Source organism: Drosophila persimilis, unplaced genomic scaffold (assembly GCF_003286085.1).
Source record: "Drosophila persimilis strain 14011-0111.01,24,50 unplaced genomic scaffold, DperRS2 tig00000002-arrow-pilon, whole genome shotgun sequence".
In the NCBI taxonomy this organism is placed as follows: Eukaryota; Metazoa; Arthropoda; class Insecta; order Diptera; family Drosophilidae; genus Drosophila; species Drosophila persimilis.
This window is the reverse complement of record NW_020825289.1, coordinates 10,737,591-10,755,140: the sequence shown is the minus strand read 5'-3', so window position 1 is coordinate 10,755,140 and position 17,550 is coordinate 10,737,591. Positions and strand designations below refer to the sequence as shown.

At 43.3% G+C, this 17,550-nt stretch overlaps 7 protein-coding genes across 8 annotated transcripts; 4 read left to right on the top strand and 3 right to left on the bottom strand.

Moving 5' to 3' along the window:
• The first annotated feature begins 227 nt into the window (after positions 1 to 227).
• LOC6590856 (glucose-6-phosphate isomerase) lies at positions 228 to 3,702 on the top strand. Its single transcript, XM_002016578.2, has 5 exons — positions 228 to 532; positions 1,653 to 2,235; positions 2,301 to 2,540; positions 2,608 to 3,136; positions 3,203 to 3,702. Exons 1-5 carry the CDS (start codon positions 396 to 398, stop codon positions 3,391 to 3,393), a joined length of 1,680 nt encoding a protein of 559 aa, XP_002016614.1. The 5' UTR covers positions 228 to 395; the 3' UTR covers positions 3,394 to 3,702.
• On the bottom strand, positions 3,694 to 7,052 carry LOC6590854 (WD repeat-containing protein 43). 2 transcript variants are annotated; one of them, XM_002016576.2, is made up of 7 exons: positions 6,747 to 7,052; positions 6,158 to 6,687; positions 5,620 to 6,102; positions 5,433 to 5,561; positions 5,220 to 5,369; positions 4,068 to 4,168; positions 3,694 to 4,007 (listed from the first exon to the last, which is right to left on the bottom strand). In XM_002016576.2, exons 1-7 carry the CDS (start codon positions 7,050 to 7,052, stop codon positions 3,817 to 3,819), a joined length of 1,890 nt encoding a protein of 629 aa, XP_002016612.1. In that variant the 3' UTR covers positions 3,694 to 3,816. The 2 variants fall into 2 exon arrangements, with proteins under 2 accessions (XP_002016612.1, XP_026841333.1); XM_026985532.1 differs by having other exon boundaries at positions 3,694 to 4,168.
• LOC6590855 lies at positions 4,248 to 5,212 on the top strand. Its single transcript, XM_002016577.2, has one exon. It carries the CDS (start codon positions 4,258 to 4,260, stop codon positions 5,170 to 5,172), a length of 915 nt encoding a protein of 304 aa, XP_002016613.1. The 5' UTR covers positions 4,248 to 4,257; the 3' UTR covers positions 5,173 to 5,212.
• A 364-nt stretch (positions 7,053 to 7,416) lies between the features above and the next one.
• On the top strand, positions 7,417 to 9,533 carry LOC6590853 (T-complex protein 1 subunit theta). The gene is made up of 3 exons (XM_002016575.2): positions 7,417 to 7,533; positions 7,710 to 8,740; positions 8,801 to 9,533. The coding sequence occupies exons 1-3, from the start codon at positions 7,474 to 7,476 to the stop codon at positions 9,348 to 9,350; spliced, it is 1,641 nt and encodes a 546-aa protein (XP_002016611.1). The 5' UTR covers positions 7,417 to 7,473; the 3' UTR covers positions 9,351 to 9,533.
• A 1,877-nt stretch (positions 9,534 to 11,410) lies between these two features.
• Positions 11,411 to 13,105, bottom strand: LOC6590649 (guanine nucleotide-binding protein subunit gamma-1). The gene is made up of 2 exons (XM_026987058.1): positions 13,038 to 13,105; positions 11,411 to 12,218 (listed from the first exon to the last, which is right to left on the bottom strand). Exon 2 carries the CDS (start codon positions 12,196 to 12,198, stop codon positions 11,986 to 11,988), a length of 213 nt encoding a protein of 70 aa, XP_026842859.1. The 5' UTR covers positions 12,199 to 12,218; positions 13,038 to 13,105; the 3' UTR covers positions 11,411 to 11,985.
• A 334-nt stretch (positions 13,106 to 13,439) lies between these two features.
• On the top strand, positions 13,440 to 14,249 carry LOC6590648 (MRG/MORF4L-binding protein). The gene is made up of 2 exons (XM_002016573.2): positions 13,440 to 13,902; positions 13,960 to 14,249. The coding sequence occupies exons 1-2, from the start codon at positions 13,488 to 13,490 to the stop codon at positions 14,145 to 14,147; spliced, it is 603 nt and encodes a 200-aa protein (XP_002016609.1). The 5' UTR covers positions 13,440 to 13,487; the 3' UTR covers positions 14,148 to 14,249.
• Positions 14,250 to 14,299: 50 nt separating this feature from the next.
• LOC6590647 (zinc finger protein 510) lies at positions 14,300 to 15,406 on the bottom strand. The gene has a single exon (XM_026985843.1). The coding sequence runs from the start codon at positions 15,383 to 15,385 to the stop codon at positions 14,720 to 14,722; it is 666 nt and encodes a 221-aa protein (XP_026841644.1). The 5' UTR covers positions 15,386 to 15,406; the 3' UTR covers positions 14,300 to 14,719.
• Positions 15,407 to 17,550: the final 2,144 nt, after the last annotated feature.

The following is a 17,550-nucleotide window of genomic DNA, read 5'->3' as shown; positions in this document are numbered from 1 at the left end:
GAAGAGTGCTATCGATACTATCCATTCGATAATTGGCAATTGATAGTTGAGACACTTGGCAGCACTAGTTTCACAGTGGTCCCACCCTGTCAGAAAAACCACCACGTGGCAACTCTGAGTCTTGTTTTTCATTTGACATTGGAGAAATTTTGTAAAATTTTGCCGACAGCGAAAATTTTTGGAAAAAAAATAAAAAATCAGCTGTTTTTTACAAAATAAAATAAAATATCTATAACGGCGAAGCTGTGGGCCTGTTTTCCGGAATTATTCCGGATTTATAAAAAAAATAACCTGTGTCAAGTGGCCGTATTTAAGTGAAGTTTCGCGATTTTCTCGTGTTTTTTGCGACTTTAAGTTTTTAACAAAAAAAACCTCCCAACCTCCCCCCAAGAAAAATGGCCGGAACCCCCCTGCCCCCTCTAAACGAGGAGCCCGCTTTCAAAAAACTCCAGGACTACTACGACGCCAATCACAATAAAATTGTTATTAAAGATTTATTTGTTAACGATCCGAAGCGATTTTCAAAGTTCAGGTGAGTTAATTTGCATTTAAAATGACTATTTTATCAATTAAAAATCAATTAAAATGATTGGTTTGATTAAGAATTAAGTATACCAAAAAGTTTGGCATACAATACATAAATTTACGAGTGGGGGTATGTATATATATTTGAACGTACTTTTACTTTCTTATCAAATGCAAGGTTTCAAGTTTGCCCCCCCTTCCATCCACCACCTCCCACCCCCAACTCCCCACCCGTTTGTCCCCTTTCTTTGATTTTTATACCCTATACTCAAAATGAGTATTTGGGTATATTCATTTTGTGGTGAAAATGGACCCTATAATATATATTCTTGATCAGCATCAATAGCCGAGTCGATTGAGCCCTTTCTGTCTGTCCGTCTCTCCGTCTGTCCGTCTGTCCGTCCGTCAGTCTGTCCGTCCCCTTCAGCGCCTAGTTCTCAAAGACTATAAGAGCTAGAGCAACGATCCAGCAACGATTTTGGATCCAGACTTCTGTGATATGTCACTGCTACAAGAATATTTCAAAACTTCGTCCCGCCCACTTCCGCCCCCACAAAGAGCGAAAATCTGTGGCATCCACAATTTCGACGATACGAGAAAACTAAAACGCAGAATCATAGAAGATGACTATATCTTCTAGAGTGCAAAATCTGAACCAGATCGTATAATTATCATAGCCAGAATCAAGAAAACAATTTCATTCTTTCTCGCTCTGTCTCTCTCTAACACAGGTTTCATGGTCGGTTTGCAAAATGTGAGTTCCTAGATCTCAGAGACTATAAAACCTAGAGCAACCAAATTTGGTATCCGCACTTCTGTTAGATCTCACTATAAAACGTATATCTCAAAATTTGGCCCCACTCCTTTCCGCCCCCACAAATAACGAAAATCTGTGGCATACACAATATTGCACATTCGAGAAAACTAAGAACGCAGAATCATAGATAACGACCATATCTATCAGATTGCTGAATCTGGATCAAATCGGTTGCGGTCTCCGCAGCAACTCACAACGTTCCCCCTCGTTTAAGTTTTTTAATTGGGGTAATGGGATCATATTGTCTTGCACGCAGCGTCACAGCCTTAATGGTAGATTTTCCATTTTAACTTTTATGTTTTCATTTCAGCCTACGCTTGCGTACCCCAAACGATGGTGAAATACTTCTGGACTACTCCAAGAATCGCGTCAACGATGATGTCTGGAACTTGCTCATCGATCTGGCCAAGTCGCGGAGAGTGGAGCCAGCCCGCGATGCCATGTTCAGCGGCCAGCACATAAATATTACCGAGAATCGTGCCGTCCTGCATACGGCGTTGCGGAACCGGAGTGCGGACGCCGTCCTGGTGGATAACAAGGATGTGATGCCAGATGTGCGGGCCGAGCTCCAACACATGAAGGAGTTCACCAACAAGGTAATCTCTGGAGTGTGGCGTGGAAGCACTGGAAAACAGATCACCGACGTGGTCAATATCGGAATCGGTGGCTCCGATCTGGGACCCTTGATGGTTACCGAAGCTCTGAAACCCTACGGCAAGGGCTTGTACTCCCATTTCGTGTCCAACATCGACGGCACCCATATGGCGGAGGTTCTGAAGAAAGTCAACTACGAGACTACATTGTTCATTATAGCGTCGAAGACGTTCACCACTCAGGAGACCATCACCAATGCGACTTCGGCCAAGACCTGGCTGTTGGAGCATGCCAAGGATGTAGGTGGATTGCCAGGTGCTGGTGTATGAATTTACTATTGATTTTCCCCATTCTCCCCATCTAGGCGGATGCCGTGGCCAAGCATTTTGTGGCTCTGTCGACCAACAAGGAGAAGGTGACTGCCTTCGGTATCGATAGCGCCAACATGTTCGGCTTCTGGGATTGGGTGGGAGGACGCTACTCGCTCTGGTCGGCTATTGGGCTGTCCATTTGCTTGTCCATTGGGTTCGAGAACTTCGAACAGCTTTTGGATGGTGCCCATTACATGGATAATCACTTCAAGACATCGCCGCTGGACAAAAATGTAAGTCGAGATTAATATTTGTGGGCAGCTCCTACCATGTTTAAATATTTGGTTTTTTGGCTATCAGGCACCTGTCATTCTGGCTCTGCTGGGCGTCTGGTATTCGAACTTCTACAATGCTGAAACACACGCTCTTCTGCCATACGATCAGTACTTGCACCGCTTCGCTGCCTATTTCCAGCAGGGCGACATGGAGAGTAACGGAAAGTTCGTTAGCAAGTCGGGCAAGCCAGTTAAATATAGCACCGGTCCGATTGTGTGGGGTGAGCCAGGCACCAATGGCCAACACGCCTTTTACCAGCTTATCCATCAGGGCACTCGCCTGATCCCATGCGATTTTATTGCCCCCGCCCAGACACACAATCCCATTGCCGGCGGCAAGCACCACAAGATTCTACTCTCAAATTTCCTGGCCCAAACGGAGGCTCTAATGGCCGGCAAAACGTCCGACGAGGCCAAGCAGGAGCTTACCAAGGCCGGATTGTGCGGCAACGAGCTGGAAAACCTGCTGCCGCACAAAGTGTTCGCTGGCAATCGGCCGACGAACTCAATTGTGGTGAAGAAAGTGTCGCCATTTACACTGGGCGCATTGATTGGTAAGTTTGGCCGAATTGAATTTCACAAGACACTTCAATTAATTATTGATTTCATTCAACTTTCAGCCCTCTACGAGCACAAGATCTTCGTGCAAGGCATCATTTGGGACATCAACTCGTTCGATCAGTGGGGCGTTGAGTTGGGGAAGCAACTGGCCAAGGCCATCGAGCCGGAGCTCGACACTTGTGTCGAGGTCTCTTCTCACGACAGTTCCACGAACGGTCTAATTAATTTCCTTAAGGCAAACTGGAAGTAGATTTGTTCGACCATTTGTTGACAATTAAAATGAGATGAAAATGTTCGCGCGAACACACACAAAAACACCTATTAGTAGTTCCTGTGCTGTTATTGGATGAGCTTCTACTTATGTATACTCAAATTACCTATAGAAATGAAACCAAACCCCTGTTCTTGGCACAATATTCTACCATATTCATAGATTGGAAATGGAAATGAAATGTTTACGTTTGCTTGCTAATGTCGGAAATTAAAAAAATAATTGGCTCCTATTCGTTGTTGCACGTAGTTAATAAACACAAATAAAAATTGCATGAAATTCAGTGTGGAAAACTGCACTAGTTTAATTGGCCGGGGGATAGGACAATAAAGAAATTGCAATGGTACCTAACCTAACGTATAGAGGAACAAACTAATCCGCTGATTCATGGGAGTCAGTCGCTTAATCGCTCAAATCATCATCGTCATCGTCCGAGCCTTGAGTCATTGCCAGATCGTCCTCATCGGCCGCCACATCATCGTCTGCTGCCAGGTCTTCGTCTGCAATACTGTTTAAGCTGATGTTCTGGTCTTCCAGATCGCTCCAGTTGCTATCACCCTTTGCGCTATCACTCTGCGTATCGGCGGGCTCATCTGAAGCACAAAAAAATTGATTAGTGGGACTATGGTAAAGCATAATTTCACAATACCCACCTTCCTCTTCTTCTTCCACAATTAAAACATTGCTTTCGTTCAAATGGTTATCTGCATTTCGCTTCATTTGACTGATGATCAGGTTGACGCGTCCAGATATTCTAAGAGTAGACATTACAAATCTGACTTTAAACAGTATATATATACAAAATATATTTAACTTAAATAAAAAAACACCAAATTAGCTTAAATGGAAAACCTCGTCTCGGACTCGGATCTAAATGAGCGAAAATTTTCGCAAGTCTCCATTCTGATGAATTCGCGACGATTAAACAGGACTTCGGACAATGAGCATGACGGTTTGAATGCGCTCGTCTCCCCCATGGGTAATATCGCAAGCATCGCCGATGCAGTGGCCCATTGCAACAAGCCAGTTTGTGATGACGCCGACATGCAGTGCGTCATGGACTTGGTCGATTCTACCATTTGCGAAGCCCTGACCATAGTTCAGTCCGATCCACGGGGACTGTTTTGCTACAAGCTTCCAGAAAAACCGAAGCCCGTGGTCAGTGTGCCTACTCTGGTCGATTTTACAGTGACGACAATTGCCGACGAGGAGCATGAAACCACTGCTGTTGCTACAAAAATTGCAGTTGGTGAATATGGTCCGAGCTCGGGCTCCAGCGGATTGCTTCGCAAACCGACGACCATTGGGTCATTCGAGTACAGCACTGTACTTTCCGAGATCCAGGACTTTATTGGCCTGTGGCAGCTATCGCCAGACACAAAGTGTGCGGTTCTGAGCAACCCCATTCAACACGATATTCCCATCAAGGGAAAGATCTACTTTGCCGATGCACATTTCTCACGGCCCACGCCCCGCTGTCCTAACCCACTGGCAGTGGCAAAGGTGCGATTCATCATAACCGTTTCAAAGCTGGTGCCGAAGCACTATCCAGTAATGATCACATACCGCTTTGAGGGCTACAACACTCTGTACTATGCGGTGGGCGAGCGTTCGCAGAGCTCGTTTTCTTTTCAAAGATTCTACATTGATACCATACTGCACACCAAGCTGGCCTTCTACGCTGAGATCTGCGAATGCCGCCACGGCACTGTGGAGAAGCCGAAGAAATCCACGAAGACCAAGAAGGGCAAGCCCTAATGCGAATTGAATGCCAATAAAACTGTTTCGATTTACCAAACACTTACTGTAGTGCCTCCGAAAGACAATGCATGCGCTGCTCCGCAACACCAAGGCAAATTCCCAACTTTTCGCGCAATGCCTGTTTGTCTTCAGACATCAAGGCACTCGTGTGCGTGCAGGCCAGTACTTGCAGCCAGCGTATGGCTGATGTAACACTGTAATTTAAGGAGCCACTTAAGTAAATCCGCCATTGTACACTCAACGAAATATGCGCTTACTTGGCATGCTTTCCTTGTATAAGTATTGAGAGTTCATTCACCAATGGGTTGACATATTCGAGCGGCAGGCGGTCCAAAGTCAACTGTATCGTCTCCGTGTCATGGGTACTGAGGACTGCGTCAATCATGCTAAAATAGAAGACTGTTGAGTGGGCTCTTCAGCATACAATTTATATCAGCAACATACGCCTGATCTTTGCTGTGCAGTGCCTGCATCAGAAGCTGTGTCTTGCTTTGTGTTTGCAGCTTTCCAGCACCCTGTTTGGTGGCCTTGATTTGCAGGTGCTGCAGGCGCGCCTCCATTGGAACGTCGTTTTGTACTTTCTTCTGGGAAATCGGCAGAGCACTATTGTACTCCACAATCTTCTGACTCACTACAGGAGTGAGAGTTTTGTGGGCGGCCTGCAAGGCCTGCTCTTTGCCCTTTTTCTTAGCATACAGCTTCTTCGGGTCGGCGCGAACGATAACATTCAATTTCTCAGCATAGTTAGGGGTAATGCGTTCGAATTGTATTTGTTTGCGATTTCCGTAACCGAAAAGAATCTCGTGCGAACGATTTATGTCAGTTACAAAGTGAGACGCCAGAGCATGAATGGGCTCGACCGTATCGGCGCCATCCGAAACGATTTGCAGGGAGGTTTTCGGCTTAACGAACTTTTCGGCTGATAGACTACGGATAGTATAAGCATGATTATGTATTATTTGTTTAAATCTCAATGGTGTACCTGTTCACATTCAACAGGTATATGTGTATGATGCCGTTGCGCGTCACACTCGCCACCCGCAGCTGTCCGTCGTCGTGAACTTCGCTGGACAAACAGTACGCCAGATCCTCCATGAGCAGCGTACAGGAAGAGGCCTTGTTTTTGCCCTTCTTCTCAATCTTCCAGAAGCAAATGACTCTCTCCATACGAGCTGTAGTCAGAACGAATTCATCATTGTCAGTGCACATAACGCTGCTGATGGCATTAACCTCGCCAGAGTGCCCGGTAAATGTTTCCACCAACTCTTTAGTATCAACATCATAGACCTTCAACTGGCGCGAGCCAACTGCCAAGGTCCGGCTCTTTGGGAGATATACAATATTTCGCGGCTTTTCGGGCCCAACCTGCCAGTCACTGATGCAGCGTTCTTTTTCCAAAGACCAGACAAGTGCCCGGCAATCGGCTCCCACGGTATACAAAAGCCCAGCATTGTCGTAAGCTATCGAGGTGACTGGACCATCGTGACTGTCGCCACTCAGAGTACGTTCAATCTGCAATGGTACGAGAACATTACTGGGGATTGTGGTTCCATGAACTAATCAATTCTTACCTTTCCCTCGGCCAATGAATATATAACAACGCCGCCTTTCAGCGTGCCCAAAGCAATGTAGAGTTGGTCGCTGGGCTCCTCTTGGGTTGGCAGACTCTTGCGAGCCCTCTTGGGCCGCTGCGCTGCCACCAAAACCCACGTGAGCGCTGTGCAGGGGCCAGATAGCTGCAGGTTCGGGGTGAACTCCTGTTTCAGCGTGTTCGTTTCTGTGTTCCATACTCGCAGTATTCCCAGCTCGTCAACAGAAGCAAACAGTTGACCACCATTGGGCGAAAACCCCAACACGTGCTTCTTGCCTTGCGACATTGTTATTTTACAAATTTACGTATTTGCGGCAATGGGGCTTCTATCGATTCCTATCGATAAGAAATTTGAATATATCGGTCACCAAATGGCACCGATTTTTTATTTGAAAATACCCCAGAGACGGGTATGAAAAACTTTGCCAACAGTAAACTATTTTTAGATTTAAATAGTCTAGATATAATCTAAGTCTGTTTTAGGAATCCGCAGAGGGTATTTTAAACTAAAATATATGTAAAGCAAATAAGTGGCAGTTCCATAAAAAGATCCGATACATTCCGATGGAATAGTTATTAGTCTCATCGCTAGCACCTCAATACAATAGGTCCAGAATGTTCCCCGCCGTCAAATTTATTTGAGGTTAGACAAACTTTTGCTGGAACTTACCGACCGACTAGCTGTGTATTGAAATCTGTGTACAAAAATGGCTTTATCTGTACCAAAAGCACCCGGAGTGTCGCAGATGCTAAAGGATGGCGCACGGGTAAGTGCAATATAAAGAATATATAAGAAATGGCCCATATAAAACCCGATTTCATTGAAATTCTGTGTAAAATAAAAACATGCCGTCTCGGGAGGCGCGTGATTAGTCATCGCCATGACAAATGTCATGCATTTTCTTGAAAAATGTTCGAAACCATAATTGTCTCATATCCTCAGATGTATAGCGGCTTGGAGGAAGCCGTCTACCGTAACATCAGTGCCTGCAAGGAGTTTGCTCAGACAATGCGTTCCGCCTACGGCCCCAATGGAATGAACAAAATGATCATCAACCACATTGAGAAGCAGTTTGTGACAAGCGATGCCGGAACCATAATGCGCGAGCTGGATGTTGAGCACCCTGCCGCTAAGCTGATTGTTATGGCTAGTCAAATGCAGGACGCCGAGGTCGGAGATGGCACAAACTTCGTTGTGGTTCTGGCCGGCGCTCTGCTCGAGTCTGCAGAGGAGCTCCTGCGCTTGGGCATCACCACCGCCGAAATAGCCGATGGCTATGAAAAGGCACTGGAAAAGGCTCTTGAAATCTTGCCCAAATTGGTTTGCCATAAAATTGAGGACTATCGTAATGTTGAAAAGGTAAAGGATGTCCTTCGCACAACCATCATGTCGAAACAGTACGGCCAGGAGGACTTCCTCAATGACCTGGTGAGCAAGGCCTGTGTCTCCATATTGCCTGATGAGGGCACATTCAACGTGGACAACATTCGTATATGCAAGATCCTCGGTAGCGGTCTGCCCAAGTCGGAGGTAGTCCGCGGTATGGTCTTCAAGCGCTTCGTGGAGGGCGATGTCACCTTTGCCGAAAAGGCCAAGATCGCCATATTCTCGTGCCCCGTCGACATTATTCAGACAGAGACCAAGGGCACAGTATTAATTAAGTCGGCGGACGAACTCATGAAGTTCTCATCTGGAGAGGAGAGTCTGCTGGAGAATCAAATCAAGGCCATTGCCGATGCCGGTGTAAAGGTTATCGTTGCCGGTGGTAAAGTCGGTGACATGGCCTTGCATTTCCTCAACAAATATGGCCTCATGGCTGTGCGTTTGAACTCCAAGTTCGACTTGCGCCGTTTGAGTCGTTCTGTGAACGCCACAGTTCTACCTCGCATTACCACACCTAGCCAGGAAGAGTTGGGCTACTGTGACAAGGTGTGCATTGAGGAGTTGGGCGACACGACAATCGTAGCATTCAGGTGAGTAATGCCATTAAATAATGTCATGAAACAGTCCAAATAACAGCTTGTTTTTTTTAGAAACGAGGGCAAAGACTCGCGGATTGCCACAGTTGTGATCCGTGGTGCCACAGACAACTTCATGGACGACATCGAGCGCGCCCTGGACGACGCCGTGAACAGCTTCAAGTGCCTGACACGCGATGGACGCTATCTGCCAGGAGCCGGGGCCACCGAAATTGAGCTGGCCACCCAGCTGTCGGCGTATGCTGACACTTTGCCAGGCCTGGAGCAGTACTCTGTGCGCAAGTTTGCCCAGGCTCTCGAAGTGTTCCCCAAGGCTCTGGCCGAAAACTCTGGATTCAATGGCACCGAAGCCGTCAACCTATTGTATTTGGCTCACAATTCCGAGAGCGGCAAGAACATCGGTTTCGACATTGAAGCAGAGACGGCGAGCACAATAGATGCGGCGAAGGCAAAGATCTTCGACCTGTATCAGGGAAAGTTCTGGGGTCTCAAGTACGCTGTTGGTGCGGCCACAACCATCTTGAAGGTGGATCAGATTATCATGGCCAAGCGTGCCGGAGGTCCCAAGCCGCGTCAGGCTGCCGGCAGTGATGATGAGAGCTAAACATCTCGCCTAACATCTAACATACTACCCCTAGTTTCTCCAGCTCCTGCAAAAATTGCTTCACACAAGAGGCCCCATGGAAATTATAAATTTCATTAACATCTCTCACACACTCTCACACTTGCACTCATGCCTACATGCACACAGTTTCTTGTATTAATAAACGTAACTTACGAAAACTGAGTTAGGTCTTTCATTTTTGAGGAAATAAAACAATGTTTGGATGTGTTTTCGCACCGAACCTGGTGCCTCCGCTAGGATAACTCATCTAAGGTAGTTATCGCATTTTTATTTTTGGAATATAAGCAAACGATTATTTGTTTTGTTCATTTGAGTTGAGTACAATAGATATTTCAAATGCTTATTTGCAGATACATTTCAATAATATTTGTGTGGACTCGGCAAACGTCTCCCAGTGCGGAGACAGTGCCGTCCCTAAATATTTCTATTAGTTTTCGAATAAAATACGATCTCGTTGTCGCTTTTCAATTGAAGTGAATAAAACTTGTTAAAGTGTGATATCTGATCGATGTACATGATTTTGAGTAAGATGCGTGTGCTGGTGATTGGTTATTTTTGGTTACCTTTTAGTATTAATAGTGGTAATAATTGGACGGGGGGTCGCGCTTAGCGAACGGGAACGAGTCCATCCGTGCTCCAATGGATGGTTCGTTCGCCCATCCGCCGCAGCAAATCCCCTGGCTGGCCCAAACAAATGAAAGAATATCTCAACCAATGAATAACTGAATGCCATTGTCTGGCAAATCGAAAATTGTTCTGCTAAATGTCGGAAAGTATGTGTAGGCAGGCTCCTAAACCAACTGCAGTTTTGATCTGAAGGCCCCTAACTCAAAATTCTTAAAGTCCATCCGAATGTTCATTTTGTGCCACATTTTGCTGTTTGCTCACGACAGCAAACTGTGGTTCAAAATCTCAGACAAAGTTCTTAAAACAAACGCATCTTCAAAAATGTGTGATTCTTAAATTAATTTTGTTCTACGATTTTTCTTTATCAACTAAAGGTACCGCCAATTAATAACTATTTAAATGCAACACTGGAAGAACCGATCGATTAAATTATATATCTATTTGCATCATTTTCATCATTACAACATGTCTTCTCTGGCCGGAGGCTGACAGCTTGTCACGATGAAAATCAACATATGCTGTATTTTTCTTATTTAACATGTACGAGTATGGTATGGTATGGTATGGTATGTATGATAAGCGTGCCTTCCTTAACTGAAATCTCATTACTGTTCATTCCAATACCATACAAATATGCCCATGCCACGTTAGAGTGTATAAAAATAACTTTTCTCCCGTTATTACTTTGCGTATCATGCTAATTACATTTTAATAGATTGCCTCTAAATCCTTTATATTATCATGACTATGAATGGATGGAGATTGTGTAGGAAAATAATAGTGGTATCATAAATTTGGGATGTTTTCCCAGGGGGTTGGAAAAAAATCACACATTTTTGTCAATTGAAATTTTTGGTAAGCTTAAAAATGCAGAAAATTTTCGGATTTTGCCTGGTTTAACTGAAATTAATTATTGTTCTAAAATGCAAATACAAATTTTTCATTTTCATTGGATATTTTCATATTGGCATATTGTGTGAATCAAAATTGATAAACTACGCTAGAGAAAGAGTTAAATATTTGGATTTGTTCAATTTTTGGGTATTATTATATGCTTGCTGCGCTACTACAGCGGTTCGTAATATATTTTGACTAAGAAAAACTTGATAATGAACGCACTAAAGTTTGCGATAAGTTCAACTAGCTTGTGGGTTGTTGCATTTCTGCTCATTTTAAAGCTTTTAAAGTAATTCGATAATATATTTGCGTATATGTATTTGGTTTTTGTTGGTAGTTTCCATTACCCACCCATTGCAATTGGTGGTTAACGAGCTTCGTGGCTCTGCTTCAAAATAGAAGGATATTCTCCGTTTCTCAATCCGATTTTCTTCACATTATTGTTTAGGTTGTCTTCTCTTTTATCAATATTCAATAAATATAACAGATGTTTCTCGAAATAAGAAGCCAAAATATATGTATCTTCTGTTGGGTTTACGTTTATTGATAAATTTGTATGTCGGATCGATAATAGTTGATAATAGGGTATATAGTATATGTGTGAGTTTCGGTTTATACTTGTAGTTTAGGTAGTTGTAGTAGTAGTTGTTGTAGATGCTATAGTCAGCGCATTGATTTTCGTGTTAGTTGGGATACTCGCGTACCTGAACAGCTTTACTATTCGGATAGAGACAACTCTGATATATCTTTGGGACAAATGCTTCGATTATGAATTTTGAATCTTTCTGTGGGCTTTGTATAACCTAATACAACTGTTAACGTGAGTGGTACATATTGATATATCTTTATATATTCTAGCATATATTGCTTGAGACAATTTGTTTGTTGTTATTATAGCTTTTGCACAAAGAGTTATATTGAGATATATTGATCCAGGTGGCGTTGACTGGTACTGGTGTCATTATTAGACATATACATATTTAGAATCCATCTTGCTAAACTAAAAATAAACTATACGATCTGCACATTGATGCAGAAGTCAACTGCTCCGTCCGCAGTCCGCCTTCTATCGCCAACTCCAAACTCCTCCTTAAAGAACGGTGCATGAAGACTTTTCACGGAATGGATTTACCTTCTGGCTGGTGAATCCAGTCAAAAGGTAATCCTCCTGCTCGTGCTCCGTGATGTACTTCATCATTTTGGCGCACGACTCCGAAATGGTCTGCCGTTCCATCGACGCCTCGCGACGCAGCTGGTCAACGACAATGCGCTGTTGTTGTAGAGATGATGACATTACGTCCATGATGGCTGTCTCGGATAGGCCTATGGTTGAAAAGTTTCTCAGTGATACTGTGATATGCAATTACAGGGGTGGGTGGGGATGGTTGGGTTGGTTGTGGTTGTGTGGTCTGGACAAAGTTAGCGAGCTCAAAAGCTCTGATCTGATTATTTCTGTAGGGATGTCGGTTTGGTTTGGTGTTTTGGATGATTCTTAATTGTTCGCTGGAAATAATAATAAAAGAAGTGCATTGCAGCATGGTAATCGTTTAAGCATTTGTTTCAATTGTGTTTTCCACACCAGTACAACATTAAACAAGCGACAGCGACACAAAGCTAGACACACAATATTCTGTTCGCAGGTGGACACAGCTTGAAAGAAAGTTAAGTAGGAGTAGGTAGAGGTAGAGATTCGGTTTAGACATTCCAAAGAGATAGATTTGTGAGTCACAATTAGGAAATTTCTTTAGGGGGTTGACACAGCGCGACATACGAAAACGTGAGTAGGCATGGCATAGTTAATCGATCGATGATTAACTTTTCAGCGCAAGCAACCAAAACCTTGACTTATGCACAGAACAAGAGCAAGGTTTTGTTAAAATTATAGGAAGGCGGTAGGAAGAGGCGGTAGGCGTGTAGGCGGGCACTATTTACGGGATAACATATAAATCACAGAACAGATTTCGCATACATATAGTATATATATTTTTTTTGCAGCTATAAAGGAACATTCATATGCACACATTCAAATGTATGCCACATGATTGCTGGATTTTGCCGAACACGGTGACAGCGTTAGAAGTAGTAAAGAATTTAGGTAAATGCACACACAACACACAACTATAATCGTAACTTTTTATTTACCAGCTTTGTTGTTAAATATATTTTTATTTCCGAACGACAGCAGCAAATTTTGATGAACAGATACACACCCAAAACTAGGGATGTAATCAATACATCGATATATATATCTTTGTATATACTTGTCGCTACAATGCGTCGCGCAAAAAAAACTACCACTAAACTAGGGACTTGTCCGTGGCGATAGACCATCGATAGCGTATATCGATATGAAAGTAGAAGAAATTAAATGAAAATGAGCTGAATTTTCAGAAAATAACACTTTACCAAGCCAGTGCCTAGCTATAAAAGAGCTGATTTGGCAACAAAAAAATATATACATCGATACTCCCATCCCTAGTCGTCGGTGTTTTGTTTATATGCTGTCTGCCGAACGGCGTTGCTTATTTATTTTCTCGGCCGCGGACATTGAAACAACACAGAAATATTTATCATAAATATCACAAAAAAGAAATGATGGCCAAGGATAAGGGGATGGCTGGAACTGGGACGGCTATACCGGCAACAGGCGACCGCGAGTGGTCTGCGGAAGAGGAGTTGCAGCTTTTCCACGCCATGGAAGGACTACGTCCGGTTGGCATTAATAAACATTTCTATATGTCGTGCATTGCCCAGCGGCTCTCAAAATCTCTAAATCGCGAGATGCCGAGTGAACTGATTTGGAAGCACTTGGGTACCATGTATAAGCTGAAAGAGCTGGATGATCTTGAGACACTTCCTTTTCCAAACGAGGAGCGGGAGTTTTGCCTGCCAGAACAAGAGTACGGAACGCTACTAACCAAAAAAAAAGTGGAGGTTAACTCCAGCGAAGAAACCACAGACGGTTCAGCTTCTGTTGTTGCTCCAGCTCCAGATAGCAACGGCAAAGGTAAAGTATTAACTTGCATGCGCAATAATTTACTGATGTAATATAATTGGATTACAGCTCCGCCAGCTACAACCAAAGCACAGGTGCACAGCACTTCTAAGGACGCCGAGAAGAAGTCATCGGCCAAGCCGATTGATCTACCCAAACGTCCAGCTAAGCGTACCCGCGGATCGATGTCAAATGAATCTATTAGCCCCTCAACAACACCACCGCCAGTGCAGAGCAACAAGCGTCGTCGCATTTAAGCTGCATTGCGCGGACTCGAAAATAAAAATACAATAAATACCTATAGTTCATGTGTAGCTTAAGTTACAAAATAATGTTCTTATAAAGTATGTATAATACTACACGTACTGTACTACATCTTAAGTAGATTGCATCTGCATCGCGTCTCATGAAAAGTGCAGGGAACTGGTCATTACCAAGAGACGCGAACCCCGACATGGACGGCGCGTCAAAAGATTGGCAAAAGACTCAAATTTCCATTCCGTCATGCAGCAGCAGCGAAGTTGTCCTCACTTTGGATAAGGAGTTCCGTTGTTTTTGGGATTGGGATTCCAATGTATATAATTAATGTATGTAAGTCTAAAATCTGATACTCAGGCAGGGTTCGGTTTTCACTTGCGCAGAGCTCCGATTTATTCTTAAAAATCAGCTACTAAGCGAAGTATTTTCCGCCGCTCAGGCGGATCTTATCCTCAGCACAGCAGACGCCGACACCAATAACCAATAATCCCAAAGAAACCCGGGCGCCAGTGATTGAAAATGAAAAACAAATTTATTTAAAGATCGTAACACATGTGTAGAAAAAAAATATTTAAGTCGTTCGCGCTGATGTCTTTGGAATAGAATCCTGTATTTTCTGGAACGTCGGGACAAGGGCACCTAACGTATTTATCAATGATTCGTCCTGGAAATCTTTGGATTCTATTCTGCGAATCAAATTCAGCATATCTTCAATAAGCACCATATCTTCCATAAGAACCTTATCCTTCTGTTTTGAAATATGGGCCAAGGTTAACTCATGCGCGGCCAGGTCTGACTTGCGATAGAATATACGGCTGCACAAATTACAGATATGCTCCTGGCAGCTATGTCTGCGCTTGTACTTCCTACGGCATTTTGTACATTGTTTTTCGCCAGACCAGCACAACAAATAGTTATCCATGGCATCTTTAGTCTCTACACTATTACCTCCATCGTTTTTGCTATCCATGCTTTCCTTCAGCGGCGTTTTCACGGCTCTACTCACATTACTGTTCGTATCATCTATATTCTCCACATCCACACATTGGTTCTCCTCGTTTTCCGTTTCCGAGTCGGTCTCTTCCTTCAGACCACGCCGACATTTATGTTTCAAATACTGCTCCTTCAAAAGGAACCTTCGTTTGCATTGTTGGCATTTGTATTTCTTCACCAAGTGATGATCCTGGTAGTGGCGACGCACCATGTGGAACTTTGTCATGATGACGTTATTGGGCATATGTTCATGGCGCCAACACTGCTTGACCGGGCAGTGAAAACAATCCTTTTCTTCAAATTCTATTTTGTGAATTTTCTTCATATGCCGATTATACTGGTGCAGCCCCTTAAATACTTGTCGCTGAGGGCACATGTTGCAGTGGTACTTGCGGTTGGGCAGCAAGTCGTCGAGATCTGGAATCGAGCATTTTTCACTGTATTTCTTGGTATCCAATGAGCCCATGCTTGTTTAAAAATATAAATGGTCAATGATCAAAATAAAGCCATCAAGCTAAGCGGCATTTAACAGTGCTGACAAACTTTGCCACAAAACTAGTGCTGTAAAACCGAAAAAATATGCAGGCGTCCATTTTGTAGATTCTGGTTTTAAGACTAGTACTCAGATCAGATCAGTCAAATTTTTCGTTGACGTAACCAGAGATGATGTTCGTATGGAATAAGTGAATAAAAATGCTTGTAGGTTTTTTGCACCCATCAAAAAATATAACAAAATAAGAGCCGATTAATACAGGAAAGGCAACCGACTAAAACAGGATGTTTGTATTCATGTATTTTTGTGGTTTCGTATAACGTAGTGTAGTATAGGTAGAAAAGGAGGGCACAACAATAGCACATCCAATACTAATGGTATACCCGAAAGTGTTCGAGAGTCTCATGGGAGGCGGCCTAAAAAACTGGGAATCTCCCGCTGGCATGGCGAAGGATGAGTCATATCGGAATCCAATAACATGGTATTCTTCAGCAATGTGCGGGGATCGTCCTTTAGCTTGTGATTCACGATCTGTCTGAGATCTCTGAACCTGCAGGAGAACATTTATTTACATCTTACGTATTCTTTGAAATCTTCCACAGCTTACCACCGAAAATGATAGCCCATTTGTGGGCTATCCCACCCGCCGAGAAGCGTTCTTCAGAACGGAAACTAATTTGTTGCTTTTGTAATCCACCCGCTGCAGCGGGGGATTAAGGATTGGTGTCCGAATAAGATACATCAAAAACCGTGAGTCCTGACTAGGAAAGGGAATCAGGGAGCCGTTGAGCTCACATTAAAAAATTTGTCATCCTTGAGGGGACACATCGACACCTCTATGGGGGATAAAATGTGTTTCAATGGTGACCCAATATGCAGGCCGAGTAGGTTTGAAAACAGTAAATTATAGTCCCCAAATTTAAATACTCTTTAGCGGTCGTCTTTTTCCCATTCAACTGAAAAATCTGTCTGCTGGCCAAAAGGACGTTCGGGCCTCTTAAAAGATTCTGTTGCTCCACAAATTTATTGCCCCGCTCAATTTGCTTTAATGTACTTTAATGTCCACATTGACAAACGGACAATCCCCAAAAAACGAAAGATTGATATAGTTCAATCACAGCTTCATCAGAGCTTCATTCAGACCTCTTTAAGAAGGAGAATCCTGCGCTTTTGCGGTATTATGGCAGAGGAAGGACAAAATCTCGTACCTCTTTTACCTCAAAATAATATACAAAATTGCATTAAATTTATCATTAACAATAAAAAAGTAAACCACAAAAAAAATTCATTCATCAATGTTTGGAGAGCCAAAAAAGTAGATTTTTTGGCTAATTAGGAGTTCCAAAAGTCCAAATGTTACACTTCAAATGTGTTTGACGGTCAAGTTCGAGATATTGTAGTAAATATATTTTATTTTCGTCTAATTTGTATGGTATATTTCCTTACTGGGTAAAGAAGAACTTGGACTAAGACGAGTAGTTGTAAGAATAACTTGTTTGTTGTTAAAGATATTTCCACGGAACGTTCCAAAATAGGGTTTTTCTCTTTTGGACATATATTCTTGCAAAGAGGTTTACGATTTGGCGCATATGGTTTTTGCGTTTTGCTTGTTGTTCAGAAGAATACGAAATTGTAGCATACTTTTGCGGGCAGGAAACAGTTTAAATCTTTGGCGCGCAGCATTGCCAACATTGAATAGTGCACGTAAGTGAGAACGTAACAGAATTTGCTTTGAGCATAACACAATGTGGATGTGGTTTGATTTTGGAATGGCGGAATTTATCTGTCGTACAGAGAAATGCCAGCACTCGGAAAAGTGCGCGAGCGCCGACAGGAAAATTCATTGATTGTAATCGGCCGCTCTCTCCGGCTGTCGTTTGGTCGCTTACTATGCCTAGGCTAGAGGCTGGGCTGGG